The sequence below is a fragment of the Oncorhynchus mykiss genome, chromosome 6, assembly GCF_013265735.2.
Source record: "Oncorhynchus mykiss isolate Arlee chromosome 6, USDA_OmykA_1.1, whole genome shotgun sequence".
NCBI lineage: Eukaryota > Metazoa > Chordata > Actinopteri > Salmoniformes > Salmonidae > Oncorhynchus > Oncorhynchus mykiss.
In genome coordinates this window covers 49,193,782-49,220,223 of record NC_048570.1, presented here as the reverse complement: position 1 = coordinate 49,220,223, position 26,442 = coordinate 49,193,782, and the positions used below count along the sequence as shown (strand labels likewise).

The 26,442-nt window shown below is 41.4% G+C and overlaps 1 protein-coding gene across 6 annotated transcripts; it reads left to right on the top strand.

The window, feature by feature from the left end:
* The first annotated feature begins 42 nt into the window (after positions 1–42).
* On the top strand, positions 43–25,036 carry LOC110526068 (bromodomain-containing protein 3). 6 transcript variants are annotated; one of them, XM_036980337.1, is made up of 12 exons: positions 43–275; positions 2,254–2,580; positions 5,741–5,878; positions 6,210–6,357; positions 6,466–6,656; positions 10,200–10,571; positions 10,833–10,961; positions 11,044–11,226; positions 11,621–11,689; positions 15,287–15,504; positions 15,624–15,913; positions 23,910–25,036. In XM_036980337.1, exons 2-12 carry the CDS (start codon positions 2,389–2,391, stop codon positions 24,026–24,028), a joined length of 2,049 nt encoding a protein of 682 aa, XP_036836232.1. In that variant the 5' UTR covers positions 43–275; positions 2,254–2,388; the 3' UTR covers positions 24,029–25,036. The 6 variants fall into 6 exon arrangements, with proteins under 6 accessions (XP_036836232.1, XP_036836229.1, XP_036836234.1 ...); XM_036980334.1 differs by having other exon boundaries at positions 11,044–11,241; XM_036980335.1 differs by having other exon boundaries at positions 67–218; positions 11,044–11,241.
* Positions 25,037–26,442: the final 1,406 nt, after the last annotated feature.

Sequence of the window (26,442 nt, the reverse complement as noted above, 5' to 3'; positions counted from 1 at the left end):
CTGATCCCTCCTGGTGACCCTGTTGTAGTCATGTCCAACCGGGTCCTCATAAGTGATCAGCCAATCGTGAAGAAGAAAATTGACCTCTTCACATTGGAGATAGTCTAATGGCGCTGCCACAGACGCTATAATGGAACAGATACAAAAAATATTTGTCCTCTATCTAGCTCTATGCTGATAATTCATCTACTATGTTAGCTACTTCGCTGAAATAAAAGGTACCTGAAAACTGCGAGCGAACCACCACTGGAGCCATTTGAGGAGAGAGTGATAAAGTAAAATGTTATTTTGTTCTGGTTTGTGTAATTTAAAGGACAGGATACATATAACAAATACACTCAATCTAGGTTGTTTTCTGATTCGGCCGGCCCGCTCGGCGCCTTGAAACAATGCACAGCTACAAAGCAGCTAGGATTTGTTAGGCTAGTAGCTTAAGCTACATTTATTATATGCGAAGTGTAAATGGGAAGCTGTATATCTAATTATATCATGTTCAGCTCTTCTATAACACACCACTCAACATTTTAGGTGTAGCTACTTCACGCGAACTAGTGGAGTATGTACGTTGCTAGCTAGCTCTTTGCATGGAATGCACATTTAGGATTTTGCCGATTGAGAGGATAGTTAGCAAGCTAGCATTGCGTTGCCCTGCCCGCCATCTTTTTAAAGGAATAGATTGTGATGCTACGTAATCATCATGCACACCATCGCTACATGTAAAATAGCTACTATTTTGTGAGATAAAGGGTGGATAAGTAGTTGTGTACATTCAGCAATATACATTTTAATTGCTAAGCGTGTCAGATTTTGGACGTAACATGGGAGGGGGAAATGTGCTTTTGGGAATGTTTTATCTCTGCATCGTTGTTGCCTAGCTACAGATGTGATTTAACCAAATATTATTGGTATCCATTACTGTGAGTTACAGGTTTGGTACTTTGGTGTAGCTACGGATTGTAACCATATAATGTTACAGGTTTGCCTATACAGAAGCTGCAAGATAATTTTATGCTAAACTGGTATTGGCTATACAATCTTCGTTCTCGTTTTGTGGAAACAGGAGTCCCATAAAATGAGTTTCAGGGGGTCCGTTTGAATTTTGAAAATGCTCCGTTATTAAAATAAAATACATGTTTGCTCCATGAAGTAATCCAACAATGTGTATACACTGCCATCTTGTCTCTTTCAAGTGTTCTCTCATTGATCGAGACAGGGCTGTCATGACATGCAGCACTGAGGTGGACACCCACCTGTCTCGATTAATAGGAGAATATTTGAAATGGACAAGATGGCAGCGTACATATTGTTGGATGACTTCATGGAGCAAAACATTTATTTTAATAATGGAGCATTTTCTTAGTTCTAACGCTCCACCTGCAACTGGACACGGACATTTTAGATGATACATTTTGGGCGAATTGAGAATGAAGAAAGTATTGTTAAGGTCGGTCGGAAATTCTCTGTGCTACACTTACAGTAAATGATAATGCCCGAGAAGCCGGTGTTTGGAGGATATAATGGCACGGGTGTTGTCTGGAAGACTGCAAACTAGATGCACTTCGTTTCTTTATACCTTTTTTTCAATTTACATTTCTTTGTATATATCCATAAAAACTATGGCAGCTGATTCATGATTTCTACTGGCTGAGAAACGCTGCCTGCCTCTCTCCTCCCGACCCCGACACGTTCATTATTATGAGACAGTTGGAGATAGAATTTGAATATTGAAACTATGTTGGAGAGACAGACAGTAAGGTTTATACAAACGTCATAGATTTAGCAGGCGGTAAATTTGTGGAATAGACAACGGCTGGAATGCGTTTTTAACCAACCAGCATTCAGGATTAGACCCACTCTTTGTATAGCAAACAGTACCTAACCTGTAACTCCCAGTAATGGATACCGATTTTTGGGGGTACATTATCTGGTGTAACAATCTAGCTAGCTGTTGCCCAGCTAAATGCTCAATTCTTTGCCCATTTTACAAATTCTAAGTGATCAGGTGTCTGTGCAGGCTATATTACTTAGGCTAGATGTAATGTGTACTCACATTTTTTATTAATTACAATTTTTTGTTTATAATTTAGCTACCACTGATAGCTCAAAGTCTTTGTCATAAAATGTTAGCCTAATTGACTCAAGTAAACTTTACTGTCTGTGAGGATGCTATCTTGAACTCTGAGTGTCTCATATTTTCTGAACTGCAGCTCCCTTCATTTTCTAATTCCAATATTTGTTTATTTTGTTTTGCAGGGCACGGACACTCAGGTCATGAGATGGGATGTGTGTACTGCTGGAGGAATAAGGAGCTGAAAGAGGAGCAAAGTATCCATTGAAAACACTCAGACGTTTTGCAGAACTGGGAAGAAGTGTTCTCCTGTTGCCAGTATGTCGGCTGTTCCTGCTGCCGTCCCGACGCTTGTTAATCCACCGCCACCAGAGTTCTTCAACCCCGACAAGCCTGGCAGGAAAACTAACCAACTACAGTACATGCAGAATGTTGTGGTGAAGACTCTATGGAAACATCAGTTTGCGTGGCCCTTTTATACGCCTGTGGATACCATCAAATTATGTCTTGCTGTAAGTCGAGTCCACACTCCGTAGTTTTCTCTTTTGTTATTGGTAGTTAGTAATAAGTAGAAGCAGATCCTTTAAGCTAGTAGGGCTGTCCCCAACAGAAAAAAACCTTGGTCCACCGAAAGTTGTCTGTTTTTTCGACCAATTTACTTACTGGTCAACATTTTTAAAGTGTATTTTTCCATATAACATCAAATATATGCATTGCGCTTGTCTGATGCTTTAAGCTTACGGTTTGATGAAATAAGACAAATGCCTCAAGAGTGCGCCAGAGATCTAGATAACCAGAATTTAAAAAAAAGTAACCTGACCCTACTATTCTCCTCCCTCTCCTGCTGGCTTTCGTAGATTCTGCCATTACTCATCTAATGTTGCCAGGTGTTTGGGTAAAATTAACATTTTTGTTTTATCCTATAAATTACTGACAACATTTCTCCCAAATTCCAAATAAAAATATTGTCATTTAGATAATTTATTATCAGAAAATGACAACTGTTCAATATAACAAAAAAATATGCAGTGTTGTCAGACCTTGAATAATGCAAAGAAATAAGTTCATTAATTTCTAAACACAATACTAATGCTTTAACTTAGGAAGAGTTCAGAAATCAATATTTGGTGGAATAACCCTGATTTTCAAACACAGCTTTCATGTGTCTTGGCATGCTCTCCACCAGTCTTTCACATTGATGTTGGGTGACTTTATGCCACTCCTGGAGCAGAAATTCAAGCAGCTCGGTTTTGTTTGATGGCTTCTGACCATCCATCTTCCTCTTGATCACATTCCAGAGGTTTTCAATGGGGGTACAGGTCTGGAGATTGGGCTGACCATGACAGGGTCTTGATCTGGTGGTCCTCCATCCACACCTTGATTGATTTGGCTGTGTGGCATTAAAATAACATCAAATTGATCAGAAATACAGTGTAGATGTTGTAAATGACTATTGTAGATGGAAACAGCAGATTTTTTTTTAATGGATTTAAAAAAAAAGGAATGTCCTCTCACTGTCAACTGTGTTTATTTTCAGCCAACTTAACATGTGTAAATATTTGTATGACCAAAACAAGGTTCAGTTTATGTCTCAGTTGTTGAATAAGTTCCACAGACATGACTAACAGAAATTGAATAATGTGTCCCTGAACAAAGGGGGGGTCAAAATCAAAAGTAACGGTCAGAATCTGGTGTGGCCACCAGCTGCATTAAGTACTGCAGTGCATCTCCTCCTCATGGACAGCACCAGATTTGCCAGTTCTTGCTGTGAGATGTTACCCCACTTCCATCAAGGCACCTGCAAGTTCCCAGACATTTCTGGGGGGGAATGGCCCTAGCCCTCACCCTCCGATCCAATAGGTTCCAGATGTGCGCAAAGGGATTGAGATCCGGGCTCTTCGCTGGCCATGGCAGAACACTGACATTCCTGTCTTGCAGGAAATCACGCACAGAACGAGCAGTATGTCTGATGGCATTGTCATGCTGGAGGGTCATGTCAGGATGAGCCTGCAGGAAGGGTACCACATGAGGGAGGAGGATGTCTTTCCTGTAATACAAAGCATTGAGATTGCCTGCAATGACGACAAGCTTAGTCCGATGATGCTGTGACACCGCCCCAGACCATGACGGACCCTCCACCTCCAAATCGATCCCGGTGTAACGCTCATTCCTTTGGCGATAAACGTGAATCCGACCTTCACCCCTGGTGAGACAAAACCGCGACTCGTCAGTGAAGAGTTTTTGCCATTCCTGTCTGGTCCAGTGACGGTGGGTTTGTGCCTATAGGCAACGTTGTTGCTGGTGACTTCTGGTGAGGACCTGCCTTACAACAGGCCTACAAGCCCTCAGTCCAGCCTCTCTCAGCCTATTGTGGACAGTCTGAGCACTGATGGAGGGATTGTGCGTTCCTGGTGTAACTCGGGCAGTTGTTGTTACCTGTCCTGCAGATGTGATGTTTGGATGTACCGATCCTGTGCCGGTGTTGTTACACGTGGTCTGCCACTGCGAGGACGATCAGCTGTTCGTCCTGTCTCCCTGCAGCGCTGTCTTACCCGTCTCACAGCACGGACATTGCACTTTATTGCCCTGGCCACATCTGCAGTCCTCATGCCTCCTTGCAGCACGCCTAAGGTACATTCACACAGATGAGCAGGGACCCTGGGCATCTTTCTTTTGGTGATTTTCAGAGTCAGTAGAAAGGCCTCTTTAGTGTCTTAAGTTTTCATAACTGTGACCTTAATTGCCTACCATTTGTAAGCTTAGTGTCTTAACGACCATTCCACAGGTGCATTAATTGTTTATGGTTCATTGAACAAGCATGGGAAACGGTGTTTAAACCCTTTACAATGAAGTTCTTTGGATTTTTACGAATTATCTTTGAAAGACAGGGTCCTGAAAAAGGGACGCTCTTTTGAATGCTGTGAAAATTATAATTCCCTTGTACTGAAAGGACTGTTTTGGTGGGATGAAGTTTTGGCCTGCCTGGTGCCAGACCCATAAGAAAGAGTTCCAAACCTCTCCGCCCATGACGGCTCATTTTCAGTTCTCCCCTCCCCACTCAGACCACTCCGACAGTCCTAGCAAACTTCTTGAGAAATGCCACTTTGCTAAGAAGCTATTTTTGTTTCTTTTTCACCATTTTAATTGAAAACAATCACAGTAAAGTACTTACTTAGCTGTTACCCAGAAATTATTTTATTTTGAAATAAAAAGGTCTGCATTGGACCTTAAACCATGTTTTGAGGCTATGTAGTGTTTGTTTAGATTTTACTTTTACAAACATTGGAGTAAAACAAGCTTATATTTTGGGTTCTAATAGGGTATGACAGTTTAAATAAGCACATGAGGCATTTATAAGATATTCTCAAAGCATCAATGGGTATTTGTCATTCATTTCTAAGTCCAGAAATGGATGTGACAGCTAAGGATTCTAGCTTTAATGCTACATTTGGCTCTGGGTAGAAGTAGGCTCTTATATTTGAATGTAAATACTCTGTGTGGATGTATGTACATTTTTGTGTGGTTCCTAAGTAGTAGTAACATGTATGATGTGTGAAAGGATGAACCCCTCATTGTTCAACATTCATCATAAAACATGTTTATTTCCTGGCCATTTATTTTTATTGCTCCCTCATATTGAATGTTTTTTTTCCAATTGATGCTGCCATATAGGACTATCATAAAGTTATCAAGAGCCCAATGGACATGGGAACAATAAAGAAGAGGCTAGAGAATAACTACTATTGGAGCGCCAGCGAGTGCATGCAGGACTTCAACACAATGTTTACCAACTGTTACATCTACAACAAGGTAAATTCTCCTTTACCATTCATTCCAAATCGAAATACAAAAACCAGCAATAGCAAGTAGTTCAAAGAGCATACTTCCTTTTTTTTTTTTTTTTTTCATACGATCACATAAACTGACATGTACACACACAGTTTTCCGGTGACATTGATCTTAACTTGTGTACATTATTGGGATTTGAAAAGTATTTACGCTTTCTCTACTCTGTCTAGAGGCGCCACATCACCTTTCTAGGTATTATTGATACTGTAACTGTGATCATTTTGATCAGGTGCTCCGTCTGACCTTCGCCTTCATCTTGACCCATAACTCATTCCCTCTTGTATTCCCACAGCCTACAGATGACATTGTGCTGATGGCCCAAGCTCTGGAGAAAATCTTCTTACAGAAAGTGGCTCAAATGCCTCAGGAGGAGGTGGAGCTGCTACCACCGGCCCCCAAAGTTAAAGCTGCCCACAAACCAGGAGGGCCTATTAGTGCAGGTAACTCCATCCTTTCACAGTTGGGAGGGACTTGTGCGCTGAGGAAAAGTTGTTTGAGGGGAAATGTCTGTCACTTACAAAAGTTTGCTTCCTGCGTCTTCCTTTCAGGCAGCCAAGCAGAGGCTAAGCCAACAGATTCACCCCCATCCACTTATCCCAGCTCCCCTCCACCTGTGTGTCAGACTCCTGTCATAGCAGCCACGCCAGTGCCAACCATCATCTCTGTTATCCCTGTCCAAGCTGTGTCTCCCGCTGCCTCCATGATGGCTGTGGTTCCCACAGCACAACCAGTCATCAAAGTAAGTCCAGAAAGTCTTTCAGGTATTGGAAACAGCGTTGGGTGTGAATATGTGGGTCTGAGCAAGTGTGATGTCATTAGTGTTTGTGAAAATGTGTACAGTGCCTTCCAAAAGTATTCATCCCCCTTGGCGTTTTCCCTTTTTTGTTGCATTACAACCTGTAATTTAAATACATTTTTATTTGGATTTCATGTAATGGACATACACAAAAAATAGTCCAAATTAGTGAAATTAAAAAAATTACTTGTTTAAAGTGGTGCATGCATATGTATTCACCCCCTTTGCTATGAAGCCCCTAATTAAGATCTGGTGCAACCAATTACCTTCAGAAGTCACATAATTAGTTAAATAAAGTCCACCTGTGTACAATCTAAGTGTCACATGATTTCACATGATCTCAGCTGAAAGTCCCCAGAGTCGGCAACACCACTAAGCAAGGGGCACCACCAAGCAAGCGGCACAAGGAAGACCAATGAGGTCTCCAAACGGGTCAGGGACAAACTTGTGGAGAAGTACAGATCAGGGTTGGGTTCTAAAAAAAAAATATCCACAACTTTGAACATCCCATGTAGGAGACTCCCCAAACATATGGAAGAAGGTACTCCAGTCAGATTTAGCTTTTCGGCCATCAAGGAAAACGCTATGTCTGGCGCCAACACAATACCTCATCACCCTGTGAACACCATCCCCACAGTAAAGCATGGTGGTGGCAGCAACTTTGAAACTGGTCAGAATTGAAGGAATGATGGATGGGGCTAAATACAGGGAAATTCTTGAGGGAAACCTGTTTCAATCTTCCAGAGATTTGAGACTGGTACAGAGGTTCACCTTCCAGCAGGACAATGACTGTAAGCATACTGCTAAAGCAACACTCGAGTGGTTTAAGGGGAAACATTTAAATGTCTTGGAATGGCCAAGTCAAAGCCCAGACCTCAATCCAATTGAGAAGCTGTGGTATGACTTAAAGATTGCTGTACACCAGCGGAACCCATCCAACTTGAAGGAGCTGGAGCAGTTTTGCCTTGAAGAATGGGGGAAAAAATCCCAGTGGCTAGATGTGCCAAGCTTATAGAGACATACCCCAAGAGACTGTAATTGCTGCAAAAGGTGGCTCTACAAAGTATTGACTTGGGGTGGGGGGGGGGGGGTTGAATAGTTATGCCCACTCAAGTTTAGTTTTTTTGTTTTATTTCTTGTTTTTTTTTCACAAACTTTAAAGTGGTAAATCAAATGTTCAATGTTGTGTAAATCAAATGATACAAACTCACGAAAAATCTATTTTAACTCCAGGTTGTAAGGCAACAAAATAGGAAAAATTGGGGTGAATACTTTCGCAAGCCACTGTAAATGTTCATATGTTTATTGTTTACAGTCAAAATGGGAGCCACCTAGAAAAACTTGAATTTCTGGCTCATTTTTCCAAAAAACAACCTGAAACTCTTTGTAAAGACTTTTGACATTAGTGGAAGCCCTAGGAACTGCAATTTAGGAGGACTTGGCCTTATAATAAAAGTGAGAGCTATTGAAAATAGTGGTAGGATGAATTGTTTTGGGGGAGATGGTTTGTCCTCTGGGTTTCGCCTGCCATATCAGTTCTGTTATACTCACAGGCATTATTTTAACAGTTTTAGAAACTAGAGTGTTTTCTATCCAAATCTACCAATTATATGCATATCCTAGCTTCTGGGCCTGAATAACAGGCAGTTTACTTTGGGCACGCTTTTCATCCGGACGTGAAAATACTGCCCACTACCCAAGAGTGGTTAACAAACTATAGTTTTGGTAAGTCAGTTAGGACATCTACATTGTGCATGACACAGGTAATTTTTCCAACAATTGTTTAGACAGATTGTTTCACTTTTATAATTCACTATATCACAATTCCAGTGGGTCAGAAGTTTACACACACTAAGTTGACGGTGCCTTTTAAACAGCTTGGAAAATTCTCAAAAATGATGTCATGGCTTTAGAAGCTTCTGATAGGCTAATTGACATAATTTGAGTCAATTGGAGGTGTACCTGTGGATGCATTTCAAGGCCTACCTTCAAACTCGGTGTCCCTTTGCTTGACATCATGGGAAAATCAAAATAAAACAGCAAAGACCTCAGACAAACAAATTGTAGACTTCCACAAGTTTGGTTCATCCTTGGGGGTATTTTCCAAACGCCTGAAGGTACCACGTTCATCTGTACAAACAATAGTACGAAATTATAAACACCATGGGACCACGCAGCCATCATACCGCTCAGGAAGGAGACGCGATCTGTCTCCTAGAGATGAATGTACTTTGGTGCGAAAAGTGCAAATCAATCCCAGAACAACAGCAAAGGACCCTGTGAAGATGCTGGAGGAAACGGGTACAAAAGTATCTATATCCACAGTAAAACGAGTCCTATATTGACATATCCTGAAAGGCCGCTCACCAAGGAAGAAGCCACTGCCCCAAAACCGTCATAAAAAGCCAGACTACAGTTTGCAACTGCACATGGGGACAAAGATCATACTTTTTGGAGAATTGTCCTCTGGTCTGATGAGACAAAAATATAACTATTTGGCCTTAATGACCATTGTTATGTTTTGGAGGAAAAAGGGGGAGGCTTGCAAGCCAAAGAACACCATCCCATCTGTGAAGCACGAGGGTGGCAGCATCATGTTGTGGGGGTGCTTTGCTGCAGGAGGGACTGGTGCACTTCACAAAATAGATTGCATCACGAGTAAGGAAAATGATGTGGATATATTGAAGCAACATCTCAAGACATCAATCAGAAAGTTAAAGCTTTGTTGCAAATGGGTCTTTCAAATGGACAAGTACCCCAAGCATACTTCCAAAGTTGTGGCAAAATGGCTTCACAACATCACCCCTGACCTCAATCCTATAGACATTTTTTGGGGCAGAACTGAAAAATCGTGTGTGAGCAAGGAAGCCTACTAACCTGACTCGGTTACGCCTGCTCTGTCAGGAGGAATGGGCCAAAATTCACCCAACTTATTGTGGGAAGCTTGTGGAAGGCTACCCAAAATGTTTGACCCAAGTTAAACAATTTAAAGGCAATGCCCCAAATACTAATTGAGTGTATGTAAACTTCTGACCCAATGGGAATGTAATGATAGAAATACAAGCTGAAATAAATCACTCTCCACCATTATTCTGACATTTCACATTCTTAAAATAGTGGCGATCCTAACTGACCTAAGACAGGGACTTTTACTAGGATTAAATGTCAGGAATTGTGAACTGAGTTTAAATGTATTTGGCTAAGGTGTATGTTAACTTCCGACTTCAACTGTATGCATGTAATTGTTTTTGCATTATATAAAAAATGTAATGTTAAGTCCAGGAAGACGGGTTTCTCCCGGGGGTCTTTTTATTTAATTCTACAGTCTAATGGGATTTCGTGTGGGGAAAGTATTTTACAATTCTGCTCTTCAAAATGTTGTCTTAGGACGTAATCTATTAGAAATCAGAAAATGTTGAATATGCCATGTCTTGATAAAGAGAAGCAAGCCACTGTCTTTTTGTTTGGCCATTGTCATTTTCACAGAAAAAGGGGGTGAAGCGGAAAGCAGACACAACAACTCCCACAACCTCAGCAATCTCGGCCAGTAGAAGTGACTCCCCTACCCAGCTCCTGGAATCCCAACAGGGGAAAGTCTCATCCAGGCGGGAGAGCATGGTGCGACCCGTCAAGCCCCCCAAGAAGGGCACCGAGGACGGAGAGGTGCCACTGCTCGGTGGCAAGAAAGGCAAGCCCGGCGAGCAGCTCAAGCACTGCGACTTCATCCTGAAGGAGATGCTCTCCAAGAAGCACGCAGCCTACGCTTGGCCTTTCTATAAGCCTGTAGATGCGGAGGCGCTAGAACTGCATGACTACCATGAGATCATCAAGCACCCCATGGACCTCAGCACTGTCAAAGTAGGTCCCCTATTCACTCCCTCGACTCACTCCTAACTCTTCTAAATTGCCCTCCAAAGCCTGGCTGTTTACTTGGTGGAAGAAAATAATTTGACCCTGTTTTTTTTATTTCGTGATTAAAACTGTCCCTGAACGACAGTCGACACCGTAACAGCTAAGGGGAGGATGATTACCATTGTTTTGCTAGTAGATTTGCTTTTGAGTTTTGAAGAGAGAGCTTTCTCAGTAATAAGACTCTGACTGTTTGCGCTGTGCCCACAGAAAAAAATTGACAGTCAAGATTACCAAGATGCCCAAAGCTTTGCGACGGACGTCCGGTTAATGTTCTCAAATTGCTACAAGTACAACCCCCCCGACCACGAGGTTGTAGCCATGGCCAGGAAGCTACAGGTAGGATAAAGTTAATCAGATCTTTAACTCACCTCATTGGAGCACTGTCGGTTGAACTTCCCCTTGTCTTCTTGTTTCTCAGGATGTGTTTGAGATGCGATTTGCCAAGATGCCAGACGAGCCCGTTGACGCCACCCAGCCCTCCACCACGCCGGTGGTAAGCAAGAGTACAGAGAGCAGTGAGAGCAGCGGCAACACCTCCAGCTCGGAGAGCTCGGACTCAGAGGAGGAGCGGGCCACGCGGCTCGCCGAACTGCAGGAACAGGTGGGTTCGGAACAGGTGGGTTCTCACAACCAAGGACCAAGATCCAAAACCCGTGGATGGATGAACAGGGAGATGCCCCCTTCGTCCCCCACATCAGATTTAGACCGCTACCACTTAAAAATCAAAGCCACTACATGATGTTCAGAGATCCACAGTAAAAGTGACATAGTTAACCCTCTACCGCCACAAACTGTTAGAATATCTTGGTATCATGGCTTGCATACTGTAACTGTAGAGCTCACATTTTAGAGCAATGTTTTACATTTCATTCATACCAATGGTGACAATATTTAGCTCTGATGATGAAATAGTTTGTTGTGCTGCTAGGATGTTAACATGATCTTTGGAGTTTTCTATCTTTGTCCACTGATTTCCCCTTTGGCTTTCTTACCAGCAAATCACTGTGGAGCACCCCAATGGTAACAGGGCGGGGAAAAAAAACGGGTGTGCCAAACGTTTTCAGGTGATTTATCTCTTACTTCCCCGTCCCCACAAAACTATTTATATTTTTGTATTGCACCTTGTTGAAAGAGCGGTAGAGGGACCAGCACTCTGAAACGGATTGTAAGTGTGCTTGGTAGATGGTAGGGATGGGGGTTTGAAATCAAATGTGGGATATCCGGATATTCGAAATACATGTGTTTTTTAAAATGTTTTTCATTTGAGCGCTGCTGCGTGAGGGAGAGGCATTGGCAAGCTATTGCTGCAGCTGCGGAGGGGCCGTTGTGTGTGAGATGGGAGCAAGCCAAGCAGACGGAGGGGAGAGAGAGACCAAGTAACTTTAGCCAAGGCAACTCGACTACAGCCAAGACTAACTAACTTGTAGCAGCCCCAATGTTATTTACCATCCCATAAAACACAGAGGAGGCTGGTGGGGGGGGCGATATAGGAGAATGGGCTCATTGTAATGGCTGGAATGGAATGGTACCAAATGCATCCAACACATGGAAACATATTTGACTCCATTCCAGCCATTACAATGAGCCTGTCCTCCTACAGCACCTCCTATGATATAACCGTGCCTTTCTTGCCTGGATTAGCCCAGACAAGCTAGCTAGCTAAGCTTTTCAGCTACAGCTAGCTAGGCTAATTGAGGCTACAGTGCATTCGGAAAGTATTCAGACCATGATTTTTTTTCCCATATTTTGTTACGTTACAGCCTTATTCTAAAATTGATTAAACATTTTTTTTATCATCAATCTCCACACAAAACCCCATAATGAAGGCAAAAATGTTGTTTTTAGACATTTTTGCACATTTATATAAAGAAGTGTTCAGACCCGTTACTCAGTACTTTGTTGAAGCACCTTTGGCAGTGATTACAGCCTTGAGTCTTCTTGGATATGACGCTACAAGCTTGGCACACCTGTATTTGGGGATTTTCTCCCATTCTTCTCTGCAGATCCTCTTAAACTCTGTCAGGTTGGATGGGGAGCGTTGCTGCATAGGTATTTTCAGGTCTCCAGAGATGTCTGATCAGGTTCAAGTCCAGGCTCTGGCTGGGCCACTCAAGGATATTCAGAGATTTGCCCCGAAGCCACTCCTGTGTTGTCTTGGCTGTGTGCTTAGGGTTGTTGCCCTGTTGGAAGGTGTACCTTCACCCCAGTCTGAGGTCCTGAGTGCTCTAGAGCAGGTTTTCATCAAGGATCTCTCTGTACTTTGCTCCTTTCATATGTCCCTCGATCATGACTAGTCTCCCAGTCCCTGCCACTGAAAATCATCCCCACAGCACGATGCTGCCACCGCCATACTTCACCATAGGGGATGGTGCCAGATTTCCTCTAGACATGACGCTTTGCATTGAGGCCAAAAAGATCAATCTTGGTTTCATCAGACCAGAGAATCTTCTTTCTCATGGTCTGACAGTCCTTTTGGCAAAATCTGCCTTTTACTAAAGAGTGGCTTCCGTCTGGCCGCTCTACCATAAAGGCCGGATTGGTGGAGTGCTGCAGAGATGGTTATCCTTCTGGAAGGTACTTCCATCTCCACAGAGGAACTCTGGAGCTCTGTCAGAGTGACCATCAGGTTCTTAGTCATCTCCCCGAACAAGGCCCTTCTCCCCCGATTGCTCTGTTTGGCCAGGCGGCCAGCTCTAGGAAGAGTCTTGGTGGTTTCAAACTTCTTCCATTTAATAATGAGGGCCACTGTTTTGGGGGACCTTCAATGCTGCAGAATGTTTTTGGTACCCTTCCCCAGATCTGTGCCTCGACACAATCCTGTCTCGGCGCTCTACAGACAATTCCTTCGACCTCATGGCTTGTGAGACCTTATATAGACAGCTGTGTGCCTTTCCAAATCATGTCCAATCAATTGAATTTACCACAGGTGGACTCGAATCAAGTTGTAGAAACATCTCAAGGATGATCAATTGAAACAGGATGCACCTGAGCTCTATTGAGTCTCATAGCAAAGGATCTGAATACTTATGTAAATATTTAGTTTTTTTTAAGTTTTGGAAATTTGCAGAAATTTCAAAAAACCTGTTTTTGCTTTGGGGTATTGTGTGTAGATTGATGTCAAAAAATATATTTAAACAATTTCTGAATAAGGCTGTAACGTAGCAAAATATGGAAAAGGGGAAGGGGTCTGAATGCATTGAACATGCTGCGCTTTCTACCCAACCCCATTAAGATTAAACAGCTTACCTGTTGGTTTCTCGTTGTAGCCTACTCTTTCTAATATCTCTAACTTTTAATCACATTGAGCCTTTTTGCCACTTTGATTGGCCAACATTAAAAACAAGCTACCCACTGAATGCTACCCGTCGGCTGCCAGTCTTTTTATGGGGCTCATGTCATAAAAACTACATTGAAAAGTTTGTTTTATTAAATTAATCGTTTGAAATGTAATGGTATATCTTTGTAGTATATTACAATGTCACATGGATATTGCAATACAATTTTCCGTGTTAAAGTATTCGAATACTATTGTCCATCCCTAGCAGATGATCTTTCCCTCAGTAGTCAGCTTGCTCTTTGTCATGTCGGCCTAGAGTCCTTTCTAAGATTTTGTTGATAGTTACTTTTTCCCTCCATTGTTGCATTATTTTAGTGTTGTTTTTTTTATAGGAAATGTTAGTTTTCATGGTAGTAAGCATTTCGTCGGACGATGTAAACCATGTGTATCCTGTAAATACGACTAATAAAACTGTGACAGTGTTGGCTGGTGGCGAATGGTGATAGTGTTAGCAGTGTTTAATTTTTTTATGATTCTGGCAATGATTTCAAATGCTTTTTCTGCATTATAGCTTCACTTAAAATATTTCCTCCTTTTTTCAACTGGAATAAAATACCAATGTTTTTGTGCTGAAGACCAGGAAATGTCGGTGTTTTATTAGGGTGTTCACAATTCAAACTTATTATATATATATTTTTTTTGTTCTATATTACATACTTGTTTCTTCAAAAAGCAGTTAGTCAATGCGGCACTTGGAGTCAGCATGTCCGTCTTGTTTTAAAGTGTTAGATAGCTACAGTACAGGCTGGGTGGCCCCGGTGTGCTTTTCCTACCGCTTTTTTGGGAAAGCGAAATTATTTATCGAGACACCTCATTTGCATGCCAGTATTCTACTGTTTTTCTGAGATAAATCAATGTACATTATACACATCACACACAGTGATTGTTTCCTCTTAATATTTTGAGCTTTCATTTGAGAAGATATGCAGAATAATGAGTACTGTGTAGTCCATTAATGAATGCACATAATACATTTAAGATAACTTGAGGATCATTTAAGATGCAACAAAAGCCAAGTCAATCAAGCAAATGCATGAATTGGCTATAAAATGAGACTCCTTCAAAGGGAAAAGAAAATGTCCCTCCCAGGGCTAAAATATAACTAATATCACTGTCATAATTGTGACATGAGATGGTCCAATACATAATGGTGCAAATTCTCTGCAACAGGTTACACGTGCCAACATCACACATTAAGCTAACCATCGATGCCTGTATTTTGCCATCACTCCCAGTATCTTGCCCCAGTCCCTCCATCAGCTTCACCCTACATACACCAACATCTGGACTCATAGGTGACTCTTGACTCTGCTTTTCTCCTCAGCTGAAGGCCGTTCACGAACAGCTGGCTGTTCTGTCACAGGCCCCCGTAAGTAAACCAAAGAAAAGGGAGAAAAGGGAAAAAGAGAAGAAGAAAGAGAAAGACAAGGACAAGGGGAAGGCTGATGACAAGAAGAAACCCAAGTCAGCACCCCAAGTCAAGCCAGCAAATCAGAAAAAGGCTCCAGCCCGGAAACCAAACAGCATGGTGGTGGCTACCAGGTACTACTGCCCAGTCCTTTCATATCTGTGTTTTGAAATTCATCACACTGTCCTGAGCATCACAAGTAATTTGCTCAAAAGCTGTAGGCCTAACAAATATCTGACCAAAACTATTTCAGGCAACCGAAGAAAGGGTCCAAGGTGGTGGTGGCGAACAACGAGTCAGAAGAGGAGCCATCCCTTCCCATGTCGTACGACGAGAAGCGCCAGCTCAGCCTTGACATCAACCGTCTTCCGGGTGAGAAGTTGGGCAGGGTGGTCCACATCATCCAGTCCCGGGAGCCATCGTTGCGTGACTCCAATCCAGACGAGATAGAGATAGACTTTGAGACACTCAAACCCTCAACCCTTCGTGAGCTCGAACGATACGTCAAGTCCTGTTTGCAGAAAAAGCAGCGGAAACTTTTACGTAAGTCGTGAACTATTACTCTTTCTTGGTGTTCTCACAGATTCCCTTCTCCAGTCACTAATGGTTACGGCTTCTTCAGGGATAAACCTTTCCTTTCTCTGTCTGTTGCCTAAATGCTTTAAAGCTCCCTTGCATTTGTTCCTTCCTCCCCCTTTTGAACTGAGGTTACTCACCCTCCCATGCCTGGTTTTAGTGGTTCATTGAAAATTAGCCTTCAGTTCAGATAAAATTGTCTCTCGTATGCAGAGCAGTTTGGCAATTTACGTAGAGTACTTGTGTTGAATGCGACAACAGAAATATGTCCTAATTCAAGAGAGCAAAACTGACTTGAACTGGAACTATTGTTTTGGTCCAATAGAATTTTAAGTGGACTCATTACCACCATCAAAACACAGAAAAAAAAACTGGATGTTAGAGAGACCAAGACGTGCAGCTCGTTACCACATCAGCAAGGTACAGAATGTGGGAACTTATTGCAGGGCACTGTGTGTGTCTCGTAGCGGGCATTGAGGAAAACAGTGCCAATTCTAAAGAAGAACTGGTTCAGGAAAAGAAGAGTTAGAAAAGAGACTTGACAAAGGTACCTGTGTTTCAGAGCTTACAATGTGCAACAGGCTGCCAAATGGACTAGAATAGTATAGGTAAGAGATGGGCAAGTGAACTAGGCCAGTGAGAACTTGAGGCCTTGATGGCAGTTTTGTTGATGCTTTGTAGAATGAATGTTTCTCTAGTTTCAAGGATCAGTTACCCCCTGACCTAGCGACTGTCTAGGCATGGAGGTCCTCTAGGCTACTGTCCAGTAGCTTTATGATGAGTGATTCCTCACCGAACTAGAACAGGACCATGATTTGGGGGATTTTCATGAAATCGCATCCATAGAAGGGTCCTTTGGAAGAAGGATTGTTGACAGATATTTGTGTCTGAAAGTGTAATTGAGAAATAATTAAAGGGATAATCCACCCCCAGAAAATAAACTCTTTAAACTCCTGTCAATTTTTCGAATGTTTTATGAGTGGGTAAAATAACTATTTTCACCATGTTTTAACTTTTTAAGTAGTCTGTCTGTGAAATCAGGAAATCGTGTAGGACCGCATCATACATATCACTCATCACTGGAGATGGCGGGGGAGGGGTGGGGGGGTGGGAAACGCAACATAACATTTCATAACGCTTTTAAAACAATTACTTGCACTCCAGATCACCATCATCCGTTTATATCGTCATGACAAAGTATATATTTCAGTTAGATGTCCTCAATCTAAACAGTGTACCAAATGATTCAACTCTATCACACAATGCTCCCTGTGGGTCTGTAGGAAAGGGCCGTTGTCATAGCTAGCAACGTCTGCACATTGAGGCAGACTGAGAGGAACTGCAAGTTGAACATGATGAGATTGTGGACTCCTAAATTGCATAGCATTAAATTATGGGTTTTGTAGTCGACTTGTGCTGCAACAGATTTTCACATGCTGCTACGAACCTTGTTATAACCTTGTTCCCACATATATAACCTTGTTCCCGCTTATTTAACACTGTAAATCTTACGACTGTGGTTTTGGGTGGATTATTCCTTTAATTGAAGTTGGAACATTTGTGACAGTTTGACCTTACCCAGGCCTCCTTTAAGACTCCATGTTTAATCTGTATGTGCTACAAGGGGATTGGATCATAATGCCTCAATTTATCAACTCTAAAACTAGGTGAGATCCCACTTTGGAACTTTGATATAATATGCCTGTCGATCAGCTTTCTTTCTTCAACTATTGGTCAGGACACAAAGTGGGCCCTGGGCATGTGAGAGGTGGATCGCGAGTTATGAGAATACATCTATAATTAATTTGGGTCGTTTTGGATTTGGGTCACAGGAGGACGATTAATTTCTCATTTGGGTCTCGAGCTAAAAAAGTTTAATAACCCCTGCTGTAGATTTATATTATGATCAACAACATATTGGAAAATGTTTTTCAATATTCATGTTTAGATTGATCTTTGTTCATAAATGAATGCAAGAAAATATTTTTTTTAAATCAAAATACTACTCATATTACAGAGCAAGTGGTAAAGCTTCATATGACAGATGAAACATTATGGTGTCTAAAGTAGTTCCTGAGTAAGGCCAAAACTTAAATTAATTATTTCTCAATTGTGCTTTAAGATACAAATGTCAAATAATCTAATCATACCTTCTTCCAAAGGATCCTTTTATGGATAAAATCAGTGAAAATCAAAAGAAACATGGTCCTCTTTTGTTCGAGTTTCATGGGCAATCACCCTGATGGCACATAGTGATAGACAATCATTAGAAATAATACAAACATGGAATGGGACTAGGGCAGACCCCAGTGAGTCCATCAGTCTAAGAGGTGCTACTGAAATTGTATATGGTTATATTACATAAGAACAATGGTGCCACACTAATAAAAATAACGTTATTTGATATAAAATGCACTTCCTCCTGCATTGGATATTGTCCGCTGTCCTCAGTTCAGAAACACATCAGTGTGCTGTTGAATTGGCGCCTTTTCCTAGACCATGTTGCTATGTGAATATAAGCAAATTTAACAAGCATATTGGTGTTGAGAACAATGCAGAGGAAAACGGCCCTTGCCTTATTTTCTAAGAAAAATGAGGAAAGGAAACCCCAACTTAATTAGGTCTATAATCAGCGCTTGCTCCTTACCTTCTTTTTCTTGATTTCCAGTATTTTTCACAACTAGTCAAAATGATTCTACACAACTTTCCCTTTACCTCCTGAGCAAACAGTAAACATTCCCCCGTTTTGAGTTTGTCACATCCTCGGCATCCATTTTTCTGTCACGTGTTATGGTGTTCAGATTGTTATAACCAATTTATTTATTGATGTGATTATGATGTGCTATAGGTCAGGCTCTATTGTGCCCTATTCGGACGGGATTTGTTTTACTGGGGAGATCAGTAATGTAATTACACTACCATTTTGAAAGAAAAGCACATTTTCTCATGCCAACATTAACAATGTCTACACTGTATTTCTGATGTTATTCAATTTTATGTTATTTTAATGGACAAAAATTGTGCTTTTCTTTCAAAAACAAGGACATTTCTAAGTTACCCCAAACTTTTGAACGGTAGTGTATGTGCACGAGCACAAAACACCACATCTGTAGTTCTAGTCCCGTCCGAATCTACTATGTCAATAATTTTTAACATGGCAGGAGAGCATCAATTCCAGCCAGAATAACGTACTCCAAGGTCCTCTGATAATATTAGTCTGGTGCAAATCGAAATCCCTGTGTTTTGAGACATGTCTTGAGTTTGACAGGTGTTGCTCACGGTTTGCGCAAGAAAACATGAAGCGATTCAATAAATTGCGTATAAGCTATATATGAATGGCAATAAACGTAGCCTATCAACTTTCACAGTGAATGCTTTTGTGCGTTCAAACTGAAAATTGCCAAATGCAGTCGTATCCGGCCCGAGTCCGAAATGAATGACAGTACAGACTAGGCCTGAGTCATTCGGCCCAGATCTGGTAGCCTGAACTTTGTTTTTATTTGTTATTTAACTAGGCAAGTCAGTTAAGAACAAATTCTTATTTACAATGACGGCCTACCCAGGCCACACCCTAAGCTAGACGACGGAAGGCCAATTGTATGCCGCCCTATGGGATTCCAAATCACGTCCGGTTGTGATACAGCCTGGAATCGAACAAGGGTCTGTAGTGACGCCTTTAGCGCTGAGATGCAGTGCCTTGAACTGCTGCGCCACTCGGGAGCCCTTAACTGAGCCAAAGCTGCTATTTTTGGGCCAGAATCGGCCCAGCAATGTCCCAAATCCACTCAATTCTACCCCACCCTTCCCCCACTAAAACATTGTTAAATGTAGTTAGTAATATTATATTAAATGTAGGTAGTTATATTGCAGTTATCAACTGAAATATGAACAACATAAACATAAAAAAAAGACATGACATTTTCTGATTTTAAAACTTTTAGTTAAATTGACTTTGTGTGCGTGTCATCCCTCAACAGGCACTACACGCATGTACAGTAGCATGGATGTACCCAAATAAATGCACTAGAAAACAGCTTAAACAAATGCAAATGCAGCTACTTTGATGTAATTTTATCTGCAGATTTGACATGACTAGCTAGCAAGCAAGGGATAAGAACATTGCCAGCCTGCATAGCAATCAAAAAAATATAATTAACAAGTCAGCTTCTCTGGCAACCTAACCTATAGAACTAACAACCAGGTTAAGTGGAAGGATGAAATAGTATGAATTTACATGTCATTTTTACCAGTGTGCTTGTTTTCTTTGGCAACCGTGGTATAAGCGGGATAACATGACATTTAATCCCAGTAAAAATTCCCTGTTTTAGGTCAGTTAGGATCACCACTTTTATGTTAAGAATGTGAAATGTCAGAATAATAGTAATTTAGTTATAATAGTTAATTATTTATTTCAGCATTTATTTATTTCATCACATTCCCAGTGGGTCAGAAGTGTACATACTCAAATAGTATTTGGTAGCATTGCCTTTAAATTGTTTAACTTGGGTCAAACATTTCAGGTAGCCTTCCACAAGCTTCCCACAAGTAAGTTGGGTGAATTTTGGCCCATTTCTCCTGACAGAGCTGGTGTAACTGTGTCCGGTTTATAGGCCTCCTTGCCCGCACATGCTTTCTTAGTTCTGCTCACAAATTTTCTATAGGATTGAGGTCAAGGCTTTGTGATGGCCACACCAATATCTTGACTTTGTTGTCCTTAAGCCATTTTGCCACAACTTTGGAAGTATGCTTGGGGTCATTGTCCATTTGGAAGACCCATTTGTGACCAAGCTTTAACTTCCTGACTGATGTCTTGAGATGTTGCTTCAATATATTCACATCATTTTCCATCCTCATGATGCCATCTATTTTGTGAAGTGAACCAGTCCCTCCTGCAGCAAAGCACCCCCACAACATGATGCTGCCACCCCCGTGCTTCACGGTTGGAATGGTGTTCTTCGGCTTGCAAGCGTTTGACAGCCGAACAACACCATTCCAACCGTGAAGCACGGGGGTGGCAGCATCATGTTGTGGGGGTGCTTTGCTGCAGGAGGGACTGGTTCACTTCACAAAATAGATGGCATCATGAGGATGGAAAATGATGTGGATATATTGAAGCAACATCTCAAGACATCAGTCGGGAAGTTAAACAGTTCTATTTTTTGTTTCATCAGACCAGAGGACATTTCTCCAAAAATGACGATATTTTTCCCCATGTACAGTTGCAAACCGTAGTCTGGCTTTTTTATGGCGGTTTTGGCGCAGTGGCTTCTTCCTTGCTGAGCGGCGTTTTAGGACTCGATATTGGACTCGTTTTACTGTGGATATGAATACTTTTGTACCTGTTTCCTCCAGCATCTTCACAGGGGCCTTTGCTGTTTTTCTGGGATTGATTTGTACTTTTCACACCAAAGTACGTTCATCTCTAGGAGACAGAACGCATCTCCTTCCTGAGCGGTATGACAGCTGCGTGGTCCCTTGGTGTTTATAATTGCGTACTATTGTTTGTACGGATGAACGTGGTGCATTTGGAAAATGCTCCCAAGGATGAACCAGACTTGTGGAAGTCTACAAATTTTTTTATCTGAGGTCTTGGTGGATTTCTTTTCATTTTCCCATGATGTCAAGCAAAGAGGCACTGAATTTGAAGGTAGGCCTTGAAATACATCCACAGGTTCACCTCCAATTGACTCAAATGATGTCAATTAGCCCATCCGAAGCTTCTAAAGCAATGACATCATTTTCTGGAATGTTCCAAGCTGTTTAAGGCCACAGTCAACTTAGTGTATGTAAACTTCTGACCCACTGGAATTCTGATACAGGGAAATAATCTCTGTAAACATTACTTGTGTCATGCACAAAGTAGATGTCCTAACCGACTTGCCAATACTATAGTTTGTTAACAATACATTAGTGGAGTGGTTGAAAAATGAGTTTTAATGACTCCAACCTAAGTGTATGTAAACTTCCGACTTCGTGTGTGTGTGTGAATTTGTCTCTGGGTCTATCCGCCCTTTCCTTGCTGTATTTGGTCCTCTCCTTTCTGCCTCTGGTGCAAGCTGCAGCCACCTTATGACGAACTTCTCCAGCTCTATATCTGTAGCTTTGGATGTGAGTGTTTCTCCTGACAGCACCTTTTGAATAACAGAAAAAAATAGCAAAAGTAGTTACAACAATTTGTCAGATTTGACACCACACAAAAATCCTAGGATTCCAGACCTCAAATGGGAAGCACATCAACGTAATAACCACACAGGTTTTCAATTTCAAAACAGATCAAGAGATTTAAAAATAAGCATGTTGTAGCACCACCGTGTGGTCAATATGAATGTGCATGCATATGTTGAGTCTTGACAGGGTTTGGAACATGTGTACCAAGTTTGGTTACAATACAAATATCTGCGTCTGATTTTATGTACCAGAACATTCCCACATTGTTTATTGGTCAGTTGACATTTTAAAAATAGTTAAGGTTAGGTATGGGATTTGGTTATATGTAAGGTTAAGGGAAGGGTTATGGTTTGGGGTAGGTACGTCCCAAGGATCCCAGATAGCACTGGTTATAAACATATAGGAGCTATGGATGCAAGGACTGGCAATCCATTATATCAAGATTTTAGTTTTGTTGTGACTCTGGCTTGTCATTAAATGTGAGAACTTATTTTATCAAATCAATTCTGTCATTATTATTAAGTCGGGGCACCATGGAAAATGTTCAAATTACACCAATTGGCTCAATTATTTATTTACTAACTAAATAATCACAGAAATACATAAACAGTAGATATTGGTTATTAACAATGATAGGAAAGAGTCCCTAGTGGACTAAGCTGATACGACGGCTTGGTGGACAAAGGGAATGGGTTGGGACTGAGAGCGGGAAAGACGAATGGATTCATTACACACACACAATCTATAATTATGTACATTGAAATGCAAGTATATATTTATGTCATTGTTCTCTTCTCTGTTGGAATCCAGTCCGTCTGCTGGAGAGTTCATCAGTCACTCTGGTTGCGTTTCCCCGAATATCAAAGTATTTCCTGGTTAGATTGGATACTTCAGAGCACCATTCAGAAATGGTAGAATAGATGTTTCTATATATTTCTATAATGGGTATACAGTGTCTAGTGAGTCTACACACCCTTGAACAGTTTTCATATTTGAGGTCGACTCCTTTTACTGTACAGCCACACCAGCTCAGGGTGCCGGCCTTCAGATTCACATTTTGAGTATTTGGCGTACGGTGGTGGAAGGTGGAGACAGTCCATCAGAGAGGCTGAGGGTGGAGAGACAAATAAGAAGATGTATTGTAGAGCACATCACTTTACATGGGGTTCAAGTGAGGAATGGGGTCAGCTAAAATGGATGGACTGTAATTGTTCAACAAATAATACGTTAATATGAGTGAACTGTTGTCACATACGTTTATGGCTGTGAACAGTCAGAGTATTTGGTGCATGGTGGTGGAGACAATCCGTCGGATGCTGAGGGTGGAAAGACAGTCTGTGTCAATATATGGAAAAATACACATTTTAAAATGTTGACCATTCGATTGGTCAAAAAAACAGAGGACTCTTGGTCACCAAGATTTGTTGTTGTTGGGGACAGCCCTAAATGGGACACGTTTTCAGTGTTTCTGCGTTAGGCTTTAGCCATGGAGGGAAATAGAACAGATTCAGACATTTCTGCAAGAAACTCTGACTGCTTGGATGGCTACCTCTTCTTCTCCTCTAACCATGCACCTCAAAAGTGTTAGTCATTGAACAATGTCACTATAACTACATCTTCAATTTAAGTAGTATTGACTAAATATGGCCTAATACTAATTATGCCGCTTTGGGTTGTTTATAATATACTGTTCATTGATGCTTTCTGTGAAAAGGATGGTTGTCTGTTTTCTCTAAGTTGATATGTCTGTGTTTGACTTAGTATTAACCCTCTCCTCCTTCCTTCTTCTCTGCAGAGAAGGCAGGCTCGGCGCCAGCAGGGGGCGCCTCTCGGCTGAGCGGCAGCAGCAGCTCCTCTGACTCTGGCAGCAGCAGCTCCAGTGGCTCCAGCTCAGAAAGCAGTGACTCCGATTGATCAGAGAAAGACCCCCATACCCTGAGTCCCTCTCTCACCTTAGGTAATTTACCCTCCTTTTTAGCTAGTAGGGTATTGTCTTCTTTTCTTCCCCTGGATTACTTTTATAAGATAATGAAGACTTTCGATGACTGAAGATATTGATCATGTTTTGTATTTAGAAATGCCTTTAGAGACAAAGTAGGAAAACGTGTAAGAAGATATAGCTGACTGAACATAGTCAGGGTTTGTTTTTGCTGGCCCTCAAAGGGAAATGCCTGGTATCACCAGAACCACATGTTAGTTATTTTAATTGAAGAGAAAATAAATTCTGCTTTACATGGGTGCTCGTAGCTGAATCAACTTTGAAAGACTGTTATACCAGTAGGAAATCTTTAAAAACACTAAGATTGATTTTGGTTTGGACAACATTGTCTCAAGGGACAAATGTTTTTTCTCTTCCTGGGATGGCTGTTGCCTGTAGTTTGACCTTTGCCACCTCACAACATTCCATTCCATTTTGTTTTACTTTATGTCTACAGCTATATTGAAGAAATTAAGATTGTTATTTTTATGAGCATAAATCTCATTTCCATTGACAATGCAAAACAAATGGTTACTAGTCATCTATCGCAAAGAATTTATTTTTGTTATCAATCTTCCATGCTCCAATCAGTATTTAAATCTGTTATGTCTCAAGGGTCTGTTAAAATATAGTTGTGGGTTAACACTAGACTGCAGTTGAATAGAACATTGACTTAATCATGGCCCGATCTGTATTTCCTGAGGATATTTTATATACACATTTGTGGCAAAGTAAAGTTGCTATTCGAACACCTTTTGCTGATTGTCTAATTATCATTTTTGTGTCTTGTTTTCTTAGCAGTGTTTTTGCTTTGATATTTTGCATCAAGAATGTGGAGCATATACAAATGAACTTGTTTGGTTTGATACTTCCCAAAGTAATGTATTACTAGATGTACTCATACCTTTTAACATCTACTTCTTTATAAAGAGTTCCCCTGATGATTTGTCAGGCGATTTTCTTTTATCAAGCAGTTGAGACTGGGTTCTATGTTTTTCTCAATTGTATTCGATAGTTCTTGACACTTCTATTGTCCTTTACATGTATCTATGCAGCCAGTGTTTAATGTTAAATGCTCCCCTCCTAAGATGTTTTCACACGCATCACATACTCTTGTGATTTGTTTCCTGGCCTGTGTATATTTGGCATGTGCCATATCTGACAACTTTCATTATTGAATGAAATAACTATTTCCATTGTCTGTGTATGGGCTAGTCTTTCATTGAACATGATGGTTATATTCCACATGTTGGTTATATTCCACATGTAGGTGAATTAACACTTACAGTATAGCCTGTTTCTTTTGAGTGGAGAGCAATGGGCTCTCCGTCTCATCTGGGTGATCGACTAAACACAAAATGTATAAAAACTCAATTGGTTTACTCAAGACAGAAATATTTTGTTAACATTTGAGCATTGCAAAGACCTCTGTAAACAAAGCTACACTGAACAAAAATATAAACACAACATGCAACAATTTCAACGATTTTACTGAGTTAAAGTTCATATAAGCCTAATCTATGGATTCACATGAATGAGAATACCAATATGCATCTGTTGGTCACAGATACCTTTTAAAGGTAGGGGCGTGGATCAGAAAACCAGTCAGTTCGCCATTTGCAGTGCGAAACATCTCCTTCGCATAGAGTTGATTAGGCTGCTAATTGTGGCCTGCTCAATGGGTGACATGTCTGGTGATTTTGCAGGCCATGGAAGAACTGGGACATGTTCAGCTTTGAAGGAATTGTGTGCAGATCCTTGCAAAATGGGGCCGTGCATTATCATGATTAAACATGAGGTGATGGCGGCGGATAAAAGGCAGCATGCCAGTGGCCATCTAAGGGGAGCATTTGCCCACTGAAGTCGGATATGACGCCAAACTGCAGTCAGGTCAAGACCCTGGTGAGGACGTCGAGCACCCAGATGAGCTTCCATTATACCTTCTGACGAAATTCTTCGGTTGTGCAAACCCACATTTTCATCAAGCAGGCTGGAGGATCACACAGCTGAAGAAGCCTGATGTGGAGGTCCTGGGCTGGACGTGGTTCCTCATGGTCAGAGGTTGTGAGGCCGGTTGGACGTACTGCCAAATTCTCTAAAACGACATTGGTAGAGAAATGAACATTACATTCTCTGGTAACAGCTCTGGTGGACATTCCTGCAGTCAGCAGGCCAATTGCACGCTCCCTCAACTTGAGACATCTGTGGTGTTGTGACAAAACTGCACATTTTAGACCGGATGTTTTATTGCCCCCAGCACAAGGTGCACCTGTGTACTGATCGTGCTGTTTAATCAGCTTCTTAATATGCCACATCTGTCAGGGGGATGGATTATCTTGGCAAATGAAAA